This window comes from Lonchura striata, chromosome 18, assembly GCF_046129695.1.
Source record: "Lonchura striata isolate bLonStr1 chromosome 18, bLonStr1.mat, whole genome shotgun sequence".
Lineage (NCBI taxonomy): Eukaryota > Metazoa > Chordata > Aves > Passeriformes > Estrildidae > Lonchura > Lonchura striata.
Window position 1 is genome coordinate 8,380,821 of NC_134620.1, and position 15,472 is coordinate 8,396,292.

Genomic DNA, 15,472 nt, shown 5'->3' on the forward strand with positions numbered 1-15,472 from the left:
GTGAACAGAACTCTGAGCAATTTTCACAGAGTAAAGCAAAGTGAAGTCCTATCTGTTTCCAAAGCACATAAATAAACTATGGGCTTTGTTTCCTTTTCTGATGTGGCCATTTTCTTCTACACAGGCAATAAAAAAGAGAAAAATGCTTCATTTCATTGTTTAAATGGTGGGAAGGAGCCTCTCTGCTTTAATTAAGGTTAAGTGCCTAATTTTGAAGACCTATGACCAGAAATTCAGAATTACTGAATGTTCATAGTGCAGAGTAGAGTGGATAAGAGTGTGCTGGTCCCCAGCATGTTGAAAGCTCAAAGTATTTCTGTCTCAGCACACAAGACCAGACATCCCTCAACTCAAGAGCTATTTGTAGAAAATGTGAAGTGCAGTGCTTTTCCAAGGGCAGTATTATCAGATAACAATCTGATTTACCTTCACAGAGACTTGAGTCTTAGCTTGGGTCTCATTCAATGTTTTCAGTGTCCATGTATTAACTTACTCTTTGCTGTCAATATTATTTAGCACTTACTATGAATAACTCCTCCTTGCTTCTAAGGTGCTAATCTATATGTTGAACAGAAGTCAGGAGATTTTTTTGTAATGAACCTGGGCTGACAGTCAGAGGGAAGACCTTCAGCTCTGTCCTTCCCATGCACTCACTGAGAGAGAAAACCTGTACTTATGTGTCACTGGCTTCTGTTTCTCATATTCACCTCTGTTTTAGATCACCTTGCAGGAGGGACACAGTCAAGGGGCTCTGATAGAAGAGGATGGCAGGAGCCTTGATTACCAGTCCGAACCCAGCTTGGATATTCCCAGCTACCGGAAGAGCTCCCTCCACAAGACCTATCAGTCTTCCCCACTCCAGATAGATTCCTTTGCCATCAATTCACGATCCCTGAGCCTGAAATCTGCTGGCAGGAGAGGGACAGACAAAGTGCCCCTTCATCCAATAAAGTCTGAAGGGGCTGCTTCCACCCCTTACAAAAGCATCTTTTCTCCCAATTCCCTGTCAAACAGAAATGGGAGTCTTTCGTATGACAGTTTGCTGAACCCCATGTCTCCCTCGGGGAGGAAGTGCGTTGCCCATTCTGCTGTCAGCTCTGTCGGGTACCACTCCCCATATTTGTCAGCCAAAATGTGCCACCTCCGGGGCAGCGAGCTGCAGCGCCAGCCACCGCAGAGCTTCAGCCCGGTGCTGGGGAGCCCAGCCCCGCACCAGCGAGACCCCTCCCCAGTGCGCTATGATAACCTTTCCAAGACAATTATGGCATCCATCCAGGAAAGGAAAGAGATGGAAGAGAGGGAGAAGCTCCTCCACTCGCACCCTGACTCGGTGTTTGCAGACTCAGGTGTCTATGACACGCCCAGCTCCTACAGCCTTCAGCAAGTGAGCACGCTCTCGGAAGACCCGCGCAGCATGGCCATGAGATATGGATCCAGGGACAATCTGATGGCTGCCACCAGCTTTAGCACAAGGAACCCTATACTGCAGTCCTCAGTGTCTTCACTCTCAAGTGCAATGACAAGAGCCCCAAGGACTTCCACAACCTCTCTGCAAGCTGATTTAGCCAATAATAATGTGCAGTCCCATCAAGCACTACAGGGCAGGGTGAGCAATGGCTCCTACAAATCCCCAGGCCACCAGGTCCCATCGTCCCCCACAGGGATGCCTAGGTCACCCTCTTACGGAGGCCCGAAGGCTGTGTCATTTGTAAACACTGTGGAAATTACAGAGGTGCAGTCAGTGGGAGCACAGAGGTATGTACTGCCTGAGGGGCTGAGAGCAGTGGGAATCTGCTTGTGAGCAAGGGCTGGAGCTGGAGCTGTGCTGGAGGCACACCCTGATGAGGTGTTTGCTGTGGGCCATGATGGTGGGAGGTTTGTGGGTGCTCTTCAGTTCTGTCACACCCCCACAGCAACCTCATCATGACAAAATGTTTGCACTTCTCCTGTACCTTGAACTGCAGGTGGTCAGTTTTGCTGTGAATTCATAGTGATATGGTGTCATAGCTGGCCTGGAAAATTATTTCCAAGGTGTGAGGCAGATTATTCCTCCCCTTACACACAAAAGGGTGGACCTGTTTTACTTTGCAGCCTGAAGGGAGGCTGACCCAGACATTGCATGGATACAGAGGCAGAGCTGGGATCCTACTTGTGCAACATACCCTGCACTGAGGGAAACAGGCTGAGACCAGTCCTGGTGCTTGGCATTGACAGCTCTGTATTTAGTAGTGTGGAGTGTCCATAGTACAGACCTGCTGGTAAAAGCACAGAGCTTCATGACATTACCTTAAGGCCTTGCTGCTTCCTTCGTTTCTGTGAGAAAGCATGGAGAGAAAGGATTTGCTGTGTCAAAAGCCTCAGTAACTGCTGCCTGAGCAAGATGCTCAGCTGCAGCTTCTGCATGTGCTTCTGTTTTCCTTCTGGAAGCCATGGAGCTTGAAAAATCTGAAGAGGTCATGATCCTGTTCAGCATGCAGTATTTCAGCTTACCTGGGACCTGGAGAGCTGCTCTTCAGAAATGTCTAAGTTTCCTTTGTATCTGGTACTTCCTGTGTTGTGCTGGCCTCTGGTTAAGGTCCCAGTTTTCTCTCTTCTGTTATCCAACAGTTTTGGAAAACTTACTGAAATGTGCGAGAACCATTATTGTAGATCTCCTGAAGTTAAGTGCAAACAAGTTGTTTCAGAGATGAGCAACAAAGTTTTGTGTACCTGGATATTTAACTGTAAAATGTTTTTTTCTGAGAATTTATTTCTGATTTTAAAATACAGTTTGGCTTAAGGTCAGTGGTGAGCAGTGGTAACAGTTAAACTCTCCTGCACCCTACAAATGCCTATGCAATTAGTTTGGAACAACAGAGCATTTAAGCAAGTAATTAAATTAAAAAATATTACTCAGGCATGGTCCACTAACCTAATGGCCAAATTAATTCTCTCATTTCAGTGGCTTTTCATGGAATGCACTGGCTTCAACCAGCTTGCTCCCAGGCTTGAATATTTTGCAATGCTGGGAACTCAGGGTGACAGGGGTAATTGTTTATTCTGAATGAAGCCATTCTGCTATCACACTTTGTCACTAATATTACATCTTTTGATATTTCTTTTGATGCAGGGATGACATGCAGTTGAAGACACCTCACAGTAAAATAAATGGACAGCCAAAAGGAATAGCCAGGTTGGGTTCAACATCAAGTTCCCAGGGGACGCCAGTCAGCCCTGCTAGACACTCAAATGTTAAGAAGGTGTCTGGAGTTGGTGGAACAACCTATGAAATTTCAGTGTAAAATAAAATTAATTAGAAACAAAGAGCCATCCACTCAGCCAGCCATGAAGCTAGGAGCACTGTGAAGACTCAAATAACAACAAAGAAGGAGCAGCAGCAGTCGGCCACTCTCCTTTTCTCGTTTTGGGTTTGTTCTGTTTTCATCTTTCTCTTTTGGCCAAAAACCAGCTGCAGCCTTATTCTTGAGGGAATAATAAAATTGTACAGTCTATCAGACTCTTCCTGAACAACAGGCAGGAGCTGGCTATGACTTAAGACCACCACCGAGCAGAATTCCTTCCTGCAAGAGAGCGCTAAAGCCATTGTGCGCGTGTCTGTCCGACCACTCTGTTGTGTACCAGTTGTGCTGTGAAACAGTTCAGTCAGTCCAGGATCAGTCAGTTTTCCCATGCCCCTTCCCAGTTCTTCTGGCCAGCAATGTGTCTGGCAGGAGCCAGAGGACCAACTGCTGTTTTCCTGTTGACATGGAAAGTACGGTTCCTGCGCTGGGCAGGAGCTTCTCCTCGTCCCCCAGGTGCTGCAGCTCAGGTTCCTCCTCCTGGGAAGGAACAAGGCAAGGCCGCTTGGGCTGCAGACATCATGTTTTCTTTAAAAGCCTCCCTGGTCCCAGATGGGGGCAGGAGAAAGGATAGCAACAGCTTCTCCCTGTCTGCCCTTGGCCTCCCTGTGTGTGAAGTTGTGTGTGTGTGTGCGTGTTTGTCTCCATGGAAAAGGACCGCAACACCAGCGAGGATCTGCCACTCTGACCTCCTGCTCCCTCTGGGTTTGAAAGGCTTCTCTGACCCGGAAACAAAACCAAGCAGATAAGAAAGGAAATGTTCAGATGGAAACATACTTTAAACAGCCATCAGCTGCTTTCCCTGCACCCTCCTTATCTGTTGGATTTAGGCAATAACAGAGTTTACTGCCTTGCCCTGGTGCCGTCAGTATAATCCCGCAGCAAGGTTATCATAAGCTGTCGAATTTACAGTGTGTGTAACTGAGCCAAGCGTGCATCTAAAGGATATAAATTTTCTGTCTGCCTAATTACTAGCACATTCCCTCTGGTCTTCAATACTGTTAGACAAAGGATTTTCAATTTGGGTTTCCTCCCCCAGGGGAACAACTTTTTAAAATAATATCAATCAAATCTGTTTAACATTCTGAGGTTTCTTTTTCCTGTCTTCAGAAAACTACATTTACTTTGTTGGATTTAAAGACAACTTTACCATAAAAAACAAGAAAAGGGTGCATTACTTTTGTCAAAAATATGAGGACTCTAGAAAAACTAATTTTGGGACAAATGGATTTTTATTTCTTGATTCTTTATCTCCTTTTCCTTACCATTCAGTTACCACCTCAGAAGTCAAAAGTACTGAGATCTGGACCAATGCTAACTAGATCATGTGTGCAATTAAGAATATCCTGAACGACTGTTGCCAAAGTCACTAAAAATTATTATTTATCGTTGAGCAGTCAGCATACAAGACCTCGACTTTCCACCTGGTACTCTTGGTGAATAGTTTTGATTAGAGATCTAAATCCATCATTTTTCAAGATATTCATTTCAAGGGGTTAAATCCTTTTCAGTCCTTGACTATAATGGAAAGCTCTCCAGGTATTTGGTAGCAATTCAGAATGTGTTCATAATATCTTACTTTCATGTATGTTGAGGTTAATTATTCCAGAAGGCAAATATTGACCTTAATTTTGCCTGGTTAAAATTTATATTTTGATTTGATGAATCTTGACATCTGCTGCAATACATGGTTATTATGTCCCTTGTATATCACATTATTTTTTGGAGACAAAGGTTGAAGAGAACATAAGAAAGTTAATCATCTCTCTGTGTAACGCTCTATGTTGCCTGAAGGAAGAAACGTGGAAAGCAATGCATCTGCAATAGGCTAAAGTTTTGAGAGAGTGAAGTAGAAATCAGTGTGCATTTTATTGCCTTGGTGACATTTTAAATGCCTGGTGTAGGGATATTGCAGAGCAGAGAAGCAATAGTCTTGCTGTGCAGATTTGCTCAGTGGCACAGAGAACGTTGTCTTTAGTTGGAGGCATCATGGTACCAGAAGGATGCTGGCAAACTGGATCAGGTACTGATGGAGCAACATATATTAAAGAACTGGCTGGGCTGGCGAATGAGAAGATTTAAAGGGCTAAAACATGCCACTGGCTAAGCAATGAAGTGAAAATTGAGTATCATAATTTTACAAATACGTTACTTAAAAGTTGTAAAACCAAAGGTAAATCCAAGGGTTGTCACTGGTAACCAATGGTCTACATTTAGAATGGGGCAGAACAGATGGAGAGGAAGGGGCAGTGAATAGTCTTCCAAGTAGAGTTTTGGTCAAACTGTTTAGGACAGTCACACTGTATTTGGACAAGTCATTAAAACATATCTGTGAGAGGTGAGTCTGTAGGGACAAGGGGTAGACCAGATGGCCTTACAGATTTCTTTAATCTTTAACTGTTATTAATCTGCAGTCTACCCTGATGTTAACTCCTCAGGAAGATGCAGTACTTCTTTAAGGACTGGAATTCACTCTGGTGCATAGAGTATCACAAAACTACTTGTTTTTAAAGTATCATGTATGCCATAGCTAAGCCCTAAAAAAGAGGGGGTAGGAAACACAGGGGATTAGGGAGTGAGACAAGGGCACATTTTATCATGTATCTTTGAATACGTACATGAAATTCATGCAAGCAAGGCTGAAAATTTGCACCAATGTAATATTTGAGATTTGCATCCCAGTGATGCTCCACTTTGATCGTTCTTTCTCTTGCATTTATAAATGAAAAAGCTACTGAGGAACTTGAAGGGCCAAAGAGCCTTTGAAGTTAACTACATTAGTTCATGAGAGAATTTCTCAGTAAGACTAAACACAGTATTGTGTGTATAAAGCACTAATATCCAGGGTTATTTTGACATAGTTCACAAGGGGTAAGGGAGAATAAAAGGATGCACTGTGTCAGTACAGGTTCAGCAGTAAGGATTATGTAGTTTGTGAGTAGTTTTGCCCACAGTTGAGAGACATTCAACTTTTTCATAGGTTTACAATGGTACCAAAGTTTTTTTTTTTTTTTGTTTTTGTGGGGTGTTTTTGCTTTTGGGGGGTTTTTTTGTTTGTTTGTTTGTTTTGGTTTTGGTTTTTGTTTTTTGGGTTTTTTTTTTCCTTTTGAGGTTTGCATTTAATTCAATGCACATAGCCTGGAGTAAATGGTTCAGATTTTCTGAAAGAATAATCTAAGCAGAACTGTTAACAGGAGATTGCATGCAGCAAATCCAGCTTCATTTCTACCCAAGGCACTGAACCTGCAGCTATTTTCTCATAAATGTAAGTGTCTGTTCCATAGTTCCTGTTGTGGGACTGGGAACCTATTTATTAAATCTAATTTTTGAGCAGAATACAGCCCATATTAAAGCATAGTTCTTTAAGCAGTTTACAGTTTAGCAGTAAGGTTCTTCTGTCAAGATACCCTGTTTTTACAGACACTGCAGGCCAAATCTTCAGCTGGTGTAAATTGGTGCGGCTCCATGAAAGCTCATTTAATTGATGCTAATTTATAGTAGGTGGAGATCAGCCATGAAAATCCAGCACGAGTTAACACATCCTGTAAAGTAGCTTCTTTATTTTTGTCATGCTTATTTCATGTTTCAAAAGTCTTAAATATTTTCAACATGTTCTTATTTGTAGCTGTGGATTGTATTACTTATTTAAAAGAGAGCAATAGGTTTTTTTTAGTTTATGCATCAGTTTTCATTGCATATTGCATTTTATTATCCGTTTGTTCCCTGTTCATGTGCTCCCACTTAGGCTCCAGTTTTTCATTGTAGTACTTTTCTGCCTTGAAAAGTTGGATCTCTATATCTTTAATTGTATAATATATTGGGTATTATGGAATTAAATGTACCTTACTACATGGGTGGGAGAGAGAGAAAATATTTTTACTTGAAGCCTTAATATTTTCTTTTTTTACTACTTTGTTTGTTGACCTCATAGGAAAGTCTGAATAGCAAAGACTTTGAAACTCCGGGCCAAATACTGCACTGACAGACAACCAGCATTTGGCCCTCATGTCAAAACTGGATGCAGACATAACCTGAAGTGAACAAGGGAAAAAGCCTCAGGGTGGCATATTTTCCTGAAGATCATTAATACAGTCTCAAAACATGTCTGTAAGCAAGTACATTAAAGAAGTCTTCAAGTCTTGAATTTTTAAAGAAGGTGATAGCAGGAAATGCCCTAATATCTTACATCTGGTTTTTTTTTTTTTAATTTTTTTTTTTAATTAAGCAAAACAAATGTATTTACTCAGTTTGATTCAGCCAGCTCGGGGGGTTGCACAGAGCTCTGTGTTGGTAGCCATGTGCAGCACATGAGCTGTGGGGTGTTGCTGTTCTAATTCTAACCAAGCGTGATGTTGTGTCAGCTCGGCCCACGAGGATCCCTCCCGGGCCTTACAGTGGACGTTCCTCAGATGATGCCTACTCTCCTACAAGCCTAATATGGAAATTGCAATGTGGTTTTCTTTGGACTATATCTGTGGTCCAGACTAGAGATATATAGAGAGATATATATAATAGTCAATATTTTTTTGTGTGTGTGGGAAAGATGGGGTCAAGCTTTTCTGTCTCTGACAGTCTGGAAAGTTAATGTCAAACCGTTTTTATGGTCTGTATTTCACCTGTTCTGCCACCTTGAATTGTTGGAATGTATCTGTGCAGGCTTTGTGGAGCTCTGTCTGTAACCTTTTTTGTGGCTCTCGTAATACATATATATTTTTTAAAACTTTGAGTCACTTCAGTATTTTCAAGAGTACGTTTCTGCCTCAGCTACATTCACTTGCTGAGATGGTTCACGCTGCGCTGCCTTTTCTCACTTCCACTTGTGCAAAACCTGAAGTGGAAGAGCAGAACTGGAAAGGCCAGTTCCAGTGCAAAGGATGAAACTGGTGAAATATTAGAGGAAGTGACTGCATGTTAAATCTCATTTTCAAGATGCCTGTGGTAGAGTAGGAGATATAGTGAGTCTTTAAAAGAGTGTCTCCCAGTTATGACCAATATTTGGGAGGTCACAGCAAGTGGTCCATAAGCAACACTAAATGAAGTTTTCTGTACTGTTTATTTAAGTTGTGGGGTTAATAGGGATCCTGTGGTCCAGCACAGTTTTAAATCACTGCCACAGAGTAACTGGAAAAATGTTTATATTGGTATTTATTGAATACATTCTGTCCAGGTCATGTGGGTTTATAAATCCCAAACATGCGCAATTCTTAATCTGTCTTCATCTGTCTGTTTGTAGTCTTTGGAAATATGTCCATTTGATCTGTCAGACTGTCTTACAACACACGCAGCTGCCAAGCCCTGCAGCTGCTGCAGGATTTCTGATGCCATAATTTGCATATATAGGCTAATTGCATTAAGCAAGGATCTATTCAAGCATGTTCATTATAAATGCCAGTCATATTTGTGTGCTGTTGTGTCTTCACATGGCAGAGATTACCTTTTATATGAAATGGCCCAAACTGTAATCACCAGGCTCCTTGGATGTTGGCTACATCAAGCAGGATTATATAAGGCTATGGTTGGTTTCAATACATTTAAAGATATCTTGGCTTACAGCAGTCTTGGCTTTCCTCTAAGTAAAGGGTAGATTATCCACGTTTGTCTTTCATTTTTTCATTGTTGCTATTTTTCATTCTGCAGGACAAGTTTAGGTTTATATTTTGGAACATAATAAGGAGAGACAAAGGAAACTCTTTTTACAGGTGAATATGTCTTTTAAAAAGGGAGAATCAGTTTTACAATAAATAGATTAGAATTACTGTCAAAATTGGTTTTGTTCATCTTGTTACAATAACTTGAAATTTAACATAAGGCTTATTTCACAGCTGATATCTCTAACCCTGAACCTTTTTTTAAATGTTTAAAAACATTTCAAATTATATTAAAAATATGATCTACTTTTACAGATTAAAACAGTCTTGGAGAAGTGATGGTACATTTTACAGTGCCTTATATATATGTGTATATATTAATATGTATATATATATAATGCCCATATGTATATAATGTATATGTAACTGTGTACATAGAGTGAGGTAAAACTAGTTACAGGTGTCTGTCTCTGATACATTTTAAATGGAACTGATCTGTCTTGATAGGAAGAAAATGGTTGTATCATCAGCAAAATACAAATCTGAAATTACTTTTTAAAAATGTAAGCAAATAAAGTAGACTGGAAACAGTGTTTCTGCCAGTGGTTATGTTCCAGGCCATGGAAGACTGGTAGACAGACCCACCATTTTAAGGGATATTCAGAGAGATGGGAAGGCAATGCTGGAAGTGTGGAAAAAGTAGAGAATATGTAAGAGCAACTTGCCTTAGAAGTTGTGTTGCCATCCTGTTCACCTTTTACACATCCATCCCTTGTATGGATTTTTCAGACAGTAATTTATACAGCACTGACATAGCCTGTCCATTTGATATTAGATGTAGAATATCCCTGGCCTGGGATGGACAGTGAGCACTGTGGGCAATGCTGAGGTTTAATAACATGCCCAACATGGCTTAGGCAGCAGATTCTGCCAGACCAGGAGATTTTCTAGGTGTTTAGTTGCATTGTAGAACAAAAGGAGTACTGCAGGTAAGTCTTTTATTTTAAAAAATATCCCCCTTCCTGAAATAAAATTATTTTATGAACATTAACAATTCAAAAACCTTTATTTCAGCAGACTTTGTGAAGTATCTGCCATGTAAAAGCCATAAAGGCTGTGTGCTGCCTTCTGAGGTTTATTTCACACCTTTTAACTTCCAGCCTCCACATGGGGCTTGGACCATCCATCTATCTCTTCAATGTGGGGTAAGAGCAGGATTTTCAAGGATTTATTTGAGCACTGTCTGTGTGTGTGAAACCCTCCCACTGAGTTCAGTGGTAACTGAAAGAAATAGTGGGAAGGATATGTGTGGTTAGCCAGAGAAATGGCAATGCCTGGAACTCTCTGAGGGAAAAGTTGCCTTCCATGCAGGTGAAGAACTGTCCTTTAGTTATCACTATTGTTTTGAAATACAGGAATGCTCCTGAATTTGGCTTCTTTAAATCTTACCATTGCACACAGTCAGCCATGAGGACTCGAAGTAGGGCTTTCAGCACCTGAATCACAAGATTTGATACCCCAATTGAACACCTAAAATGATAATTCCTGTTTTCAGAATAATGATAACATATCAGAGCTCATGAATGCCATCCCTAGCTCACACTAAAATCTTACTTACTTCCTTACTTCTTAAATCAGTGGTAGTTTTTCCTTTAATAGTGCCTCATTATACTTTAAATGCCATTAGGAGTGGCACCCACAGGAATTTGCTCTCTGCTGTACTTCATTGACATTAGGACTTCTTCAAGCCTCTAATTTGGATCAAATCAAATACTTGCCATTGTTTGTTTGGTTTTTTTCCTCACAAGAGCACAAAGGGAAAAGTGGAATTTCATAAACACATTCCCATTCGGGGTCAACTCTGTTTTTAATGGGACTTCTGTCCCTACTCCATGGAACAGAGATAGTCTTCATGGAGGCACTTTTGAGTGGCAGGCAGCAAGGAGGGATTTGAGATTAGTGGTGGAGGAGCAGTGTGGGCTCTTCTGCCTTCTGGCTTGTCCTTTCATGCAGTGTGCAGGGGAATGGCCCCACCAGGGCAGTGGTTTGCTCTTGCATTCACTGTTCCCATGGATATGAGGTGGATGGCTCCTGGTGTGCCAGTTGCACACTCAAGTAACTTGAAAGCCTCTTTCAGTTACATAGGAGCAGAGCATATGGGGATCTTTGGGTCAGAGCTGACTGTGGAGGCTCATAAAATTGCATTATATTCTGGTTCTAGTCACAGGTACAGGTGGTTTAGCAGAATACAGCTTTGCTGTTAGCTTTTTCTCTTGTACAGTCATTGGAACAGATGGTGAAAGGACTGTTGAGGGCCTTTTTTAAATACAAGCAATGCTACTTTTTCTCAGGAAAAACTCATCTTTTAGAAACTGCAGTGTCTGAGTAAATTCAGTGAGTAACAGCATAATCCATTTTTTGCAGTCTGTATATTATGGATCCATCTGGCCTTGGGATCAGCCCTAATTGTCTCATTGACAGGTACCTAAAACAACAGACTTAAAAACAGAGAAGTAAGTAGTTATAAATAGGTGATACTTGGTTATGACTAATTTTTTGGGCACACTGTGACACAGTGGAGACAAACTGCTCTGTTGTTGGCCACAATCTCCTCCATCAGAACTCACGTGCTTTGCACTGCTGTTTTTGGGAGATTCTCAGCTCGAGCTGTGACTCACAGTGACAGAGGTACCAGCCAGATGTTCTTCTCCAAACACAGGCTGCACGTGAGGCACAGGAATGGGCTTCAGGCATTCTGGCACCAGTTCCTGACTCCACTGCAGATTCCTGCTGCCTCCTTTGTCTTTCTGTGCCTCTTTGCCCCATGTTGGATGGGGATGTGACTTCCTGACTCACAAATGTGTTGTGTTTGTGAGAGGCTCAAGCCCTACTGTTCTGCAGTCAGCTCTGTGGCTGAAGACAGGCAGATGCCTCCCATAGGTATCCTGGAGCAGTAGGGCATATTTGGGGCACATTTAGCCTCAGATGAAAGCATCACCTAGGTCAGGTACTTGAGGAGGAAGTTTTTGGGTGTTTGTGATGGGTGTTTTTGACAATAATCTTGGTATTTCACACTGACCTTGGCAAGCTGTTTTAGTAAACAGATAAAGACATTTCTGCCTTGAGCCTTCCATTGACTCCGTGCATATTTCCCTATAATCCAAAGCCTCTGCACATTACCCACACAGCACAATCCTCATTCCAAGAGACCATATGCTTCATTGCCTTAAGCAGTTCTGCTCTTCCCTGCCTGCTTCTTGGAGCAGTTGTACATATATATAATAATATCCAAAATGACTGAGCAGAAATGCAGTAAAAGAAATGGCTGTAGCATGGGAGTGACCTCAAGAAAGGGGGACACTGTGATGTGCTGGTGAAGCAGAGAACACATCAAGAGCTGTGTTCCACAGCCATTGACATGTTGTGGGCAGCTGAGGAAACCCAGCCTTTCACATCTCTTGAGGGCAAGGACTGAACTGCTGTGTTGCCATGTGAAAAATGTTATTAATTTCGGTCTTTTTTTGTGTCTGTTTTAGTGTTGTACAGAAGTAAGTATCCATTTATCTACATTGTCATATTAACAGCACATATAGCTTGTCAAATAAGGAATAATGTCTGTTAGTGCACAAAATTTTTCCTTTTCTAGTATGGTCTTTCACTCAAGGAGTAGGAATAAGATGGAAATTATTAATTACTGGGATTTTAACACAGGAAAGTACATCCTGATTTAAGGAATAGAGAAAACCAGGTGTGTACATGTGTAAACTGAAGTCTCATGAGTTTACTTAACTGCAAAGGCAAAAAAAATTGTTTCCACATTTATTGAAAAATAAAATAGCTACATTTTTAAAAACATATAAAAACCTTCATATGAATAGATATCATAGAAATTTAGTGTATTTCTCCCTCATTTTAACATAATTTTTAATATGGTTATTTATGAATATTTTCATGCATTTTTGAGAACAATGATTTTATTATATGTACTCAAATTCTAGGGATATTTATACAGCTTCTATTTATGCATCTCTGAAGCCCTGGATGCTGCAGGACTGCATTTCAGCACTGTGACACAGATGATGGAAAGAGTCCTTTTTGGGCATAAGAGACTTGGGGTGTGCTCTCTGCTTTTGGTTCAGTTCTATATGTATAAAAATACATATACACTCTGCTACTATTATTAGCAATCCCCTGCATTGGTTGGGAAAGCAATGCTCTCCTTAGCCTGGGTTGACACTACTTGATTTTTGAAGCTGAGTTCCTTGGATGCTCCATGACTGCCTAATCCTAGGCTTAAGGATAAATTAATCACTTGAATCCTACAACTAGTGACTTGAATAACTTACACTAATGTGCTCCTTAGACTGGCTCAATGCAGCAGGCTGATTTTTACCTGAGGGTCCTTAACATTTCCCTAGGAAATGCATGAATACATTAGCAGAAATTTGATGAAATAAGTTCAGTAACATAATTTGGAAGAGAGGAAGAGTCACAATGCCATTTTGTCTGATCTATACTTATAGCAATTTCCAAGTTGTTACACATACACACATAAATATACACATACATTTACATATATATGTATATGCCCAGATATTTATAAAACCAACCACAGCCTTTCAATTGTGTGTGCTGTGATTCATCAGCAGCAATAGTTTTTGGCAGGGACATAATTTCAAATCTTCTGCTGAGGATGCCTGCCAAAACATTGTTGGACAGAGATAGGATGAGGAAAGTTATTTATAAATGGGGATAATTAGGTCCTGTGCTTATTAGTGAGGATGAGACAGAAAGGCATGTGTAGTAATGAGTATTGTAATATGAGAAGATGCTCTCCATGATTTTCTAATTGTTGAGAGAAATTTTTTTTTTAAAAAACCCACTCAAGTGAAATAACATCATTATGTGCTGCTCGCAGCTATGAGATTCAGACTGGGGGTTTGTGTACTATGCTGTAGGAGAGGTCTCAGAGTAATGAAAGCTTGGAATACTTCCACGGGATCCAGGTGCTGACTGTCATAACTGATATTAGATTCTGTTTTCTCCATCCTGGACTTTGCAGCTTGTGTTCAGGCAAAAACAAACCCTGATGAGACATAGGATTAACTCCTTTTATGTGGAAGCAGTGCTCACAACCACACCATCAGGAGAGAGCGCTGTGCGGTCTGGTGCTCTGCTCATCACCTCTGTCAGCAGAGGCAAGGCTATTGCTGTGTTCCAGCAGTCATGTAGATGTATATTACATCCCTTTTTTCCTTCAAGAGATACTGTCAAATTCACCTTTCCACTGGGATTCTCCCTAGAGGTATAAATCCAGTGAGCACAATGTGAAATTCCTCCCTGCAGGGTCTGGAGGGTCCCTGTGCTCACAGACTGCACAGCACCCAGGACAACGCTCTCAGCCAGTTACTACAGAAGAGTGGTCACACGGTGACTCAGGAGAATAGCCATTAATATTAAAGATTTCTTAGCTCCTGGCTTTGTACCAAGCTTCCTAGATAGTCTGACTAATGTGTAGGAGACACTTAAGTGCACATCTGTGTTGAAACAGTTGAATATGTTATTAGCTTTTCTTACTTCCAAGCTATTTGGACTGGTCTCACAATGCTTGGGATTTTTATGGCCTGAAGCTCCTGAAGTCTCAAGTAAATGGTTGCTTTTTGGGTTTCTGAGTTTTTCATTAGAGGTGAGGGGAAGAAATAGTCTTCAGCATTGCAGAGAGTAGCTTGAAATACAAAAATGGAGTCTCTCCAAAGGTCATTATTTCCCTGCACAGTGTGGGGGTTTTTAAACACTGGCACAATACTGACAAGGTCCAGTGCCTTCAGAAAGATTATTCATGTATTTAAAGGGCTGTGTAAGCAAGTGCCTGGCTTGGCCTGGGTCTTGGTCTCTGAAGGGAGAGTGGTGTTGGGAGAGCTTGTCTGGCTAAATTTCTGCCATAGCTGCTATTTCTGCCCTGTGGCCAGCAGAGAATGTCACCTGTGTGGCTGAGTATCCCAGGCTCTCCAGACCTGGAGCTAGCATTTTTCCCAAAACTATTTCATCCCAGGGTTTTGCCTACACATCCTTAATGCAGCCTGTATGTGAAAACACTGCATTTAAATGCTGTTGCCAAAAAAAGAATCAGCAGGGTTTAGACAGCCTGTGCCAAGCTCATCCCTAGGGTGATTTTTTTGAAGTAAAGCAGGGAATAGCTAAAACAGCTCCTGGCAGAGAGATAGGAAAGAATATTTGAGGGAGCTAGAATTTTGCCTTTGTATTTCTTGTAAAGCATTAAAGGGATCCTTAGAACTAGAAATCTCTTAAAGTGTGTAATTATGTACGTCATGGTGTCTCAGATGGTTCTGCAGGCAGAGCACTCTCTTTCCTGCTAAGGGAATTTTGCAGAGCAGGTTTTTTTGTAGTTTGCAAGGGCACCTAAAAGCAGTGCTCCACTTACAGTGCCTAAATATTAAATGCCTCAGTAGTGACAGTTACTATCAAACACAATAGAAGCCAACACTGTCAAGACCATAACAACTATTTATTTTTCTTTCTGAAACA

The 15,472-nt window shown here is 41.2% G+C and overlaps 1 protein-coding gene across 1 annotated transcript in view; it reads left to right on the top strand.

Annotated features, from left to right (window-relative positions):
- The window catches only part of ZDHHC8 (zDHHC palmitoyltransferase 8), a 106,570-nt gene extending 101,530 nt beyond the window's left edge, over positions 1–5,040 (top strand). Inside the window, exons 10-11 of the mRNA XM_021544499.3 lie at positions 719–1,755; positions 3,110–5,040. Of these exons, the coding sequence (XP_021400174.1) occupies positions 719–1,755; positions 3,110–3,281 (1,209 nt within the window). The 3' untranslated portion in view covers positions 3,282–5,040. The remainder of the gene's footprint in view (positions 1–718; positions 1,756–3,109) is intronic.
- Positions 5,041–15,472: the final 10,432 nt, after the last annotated feature.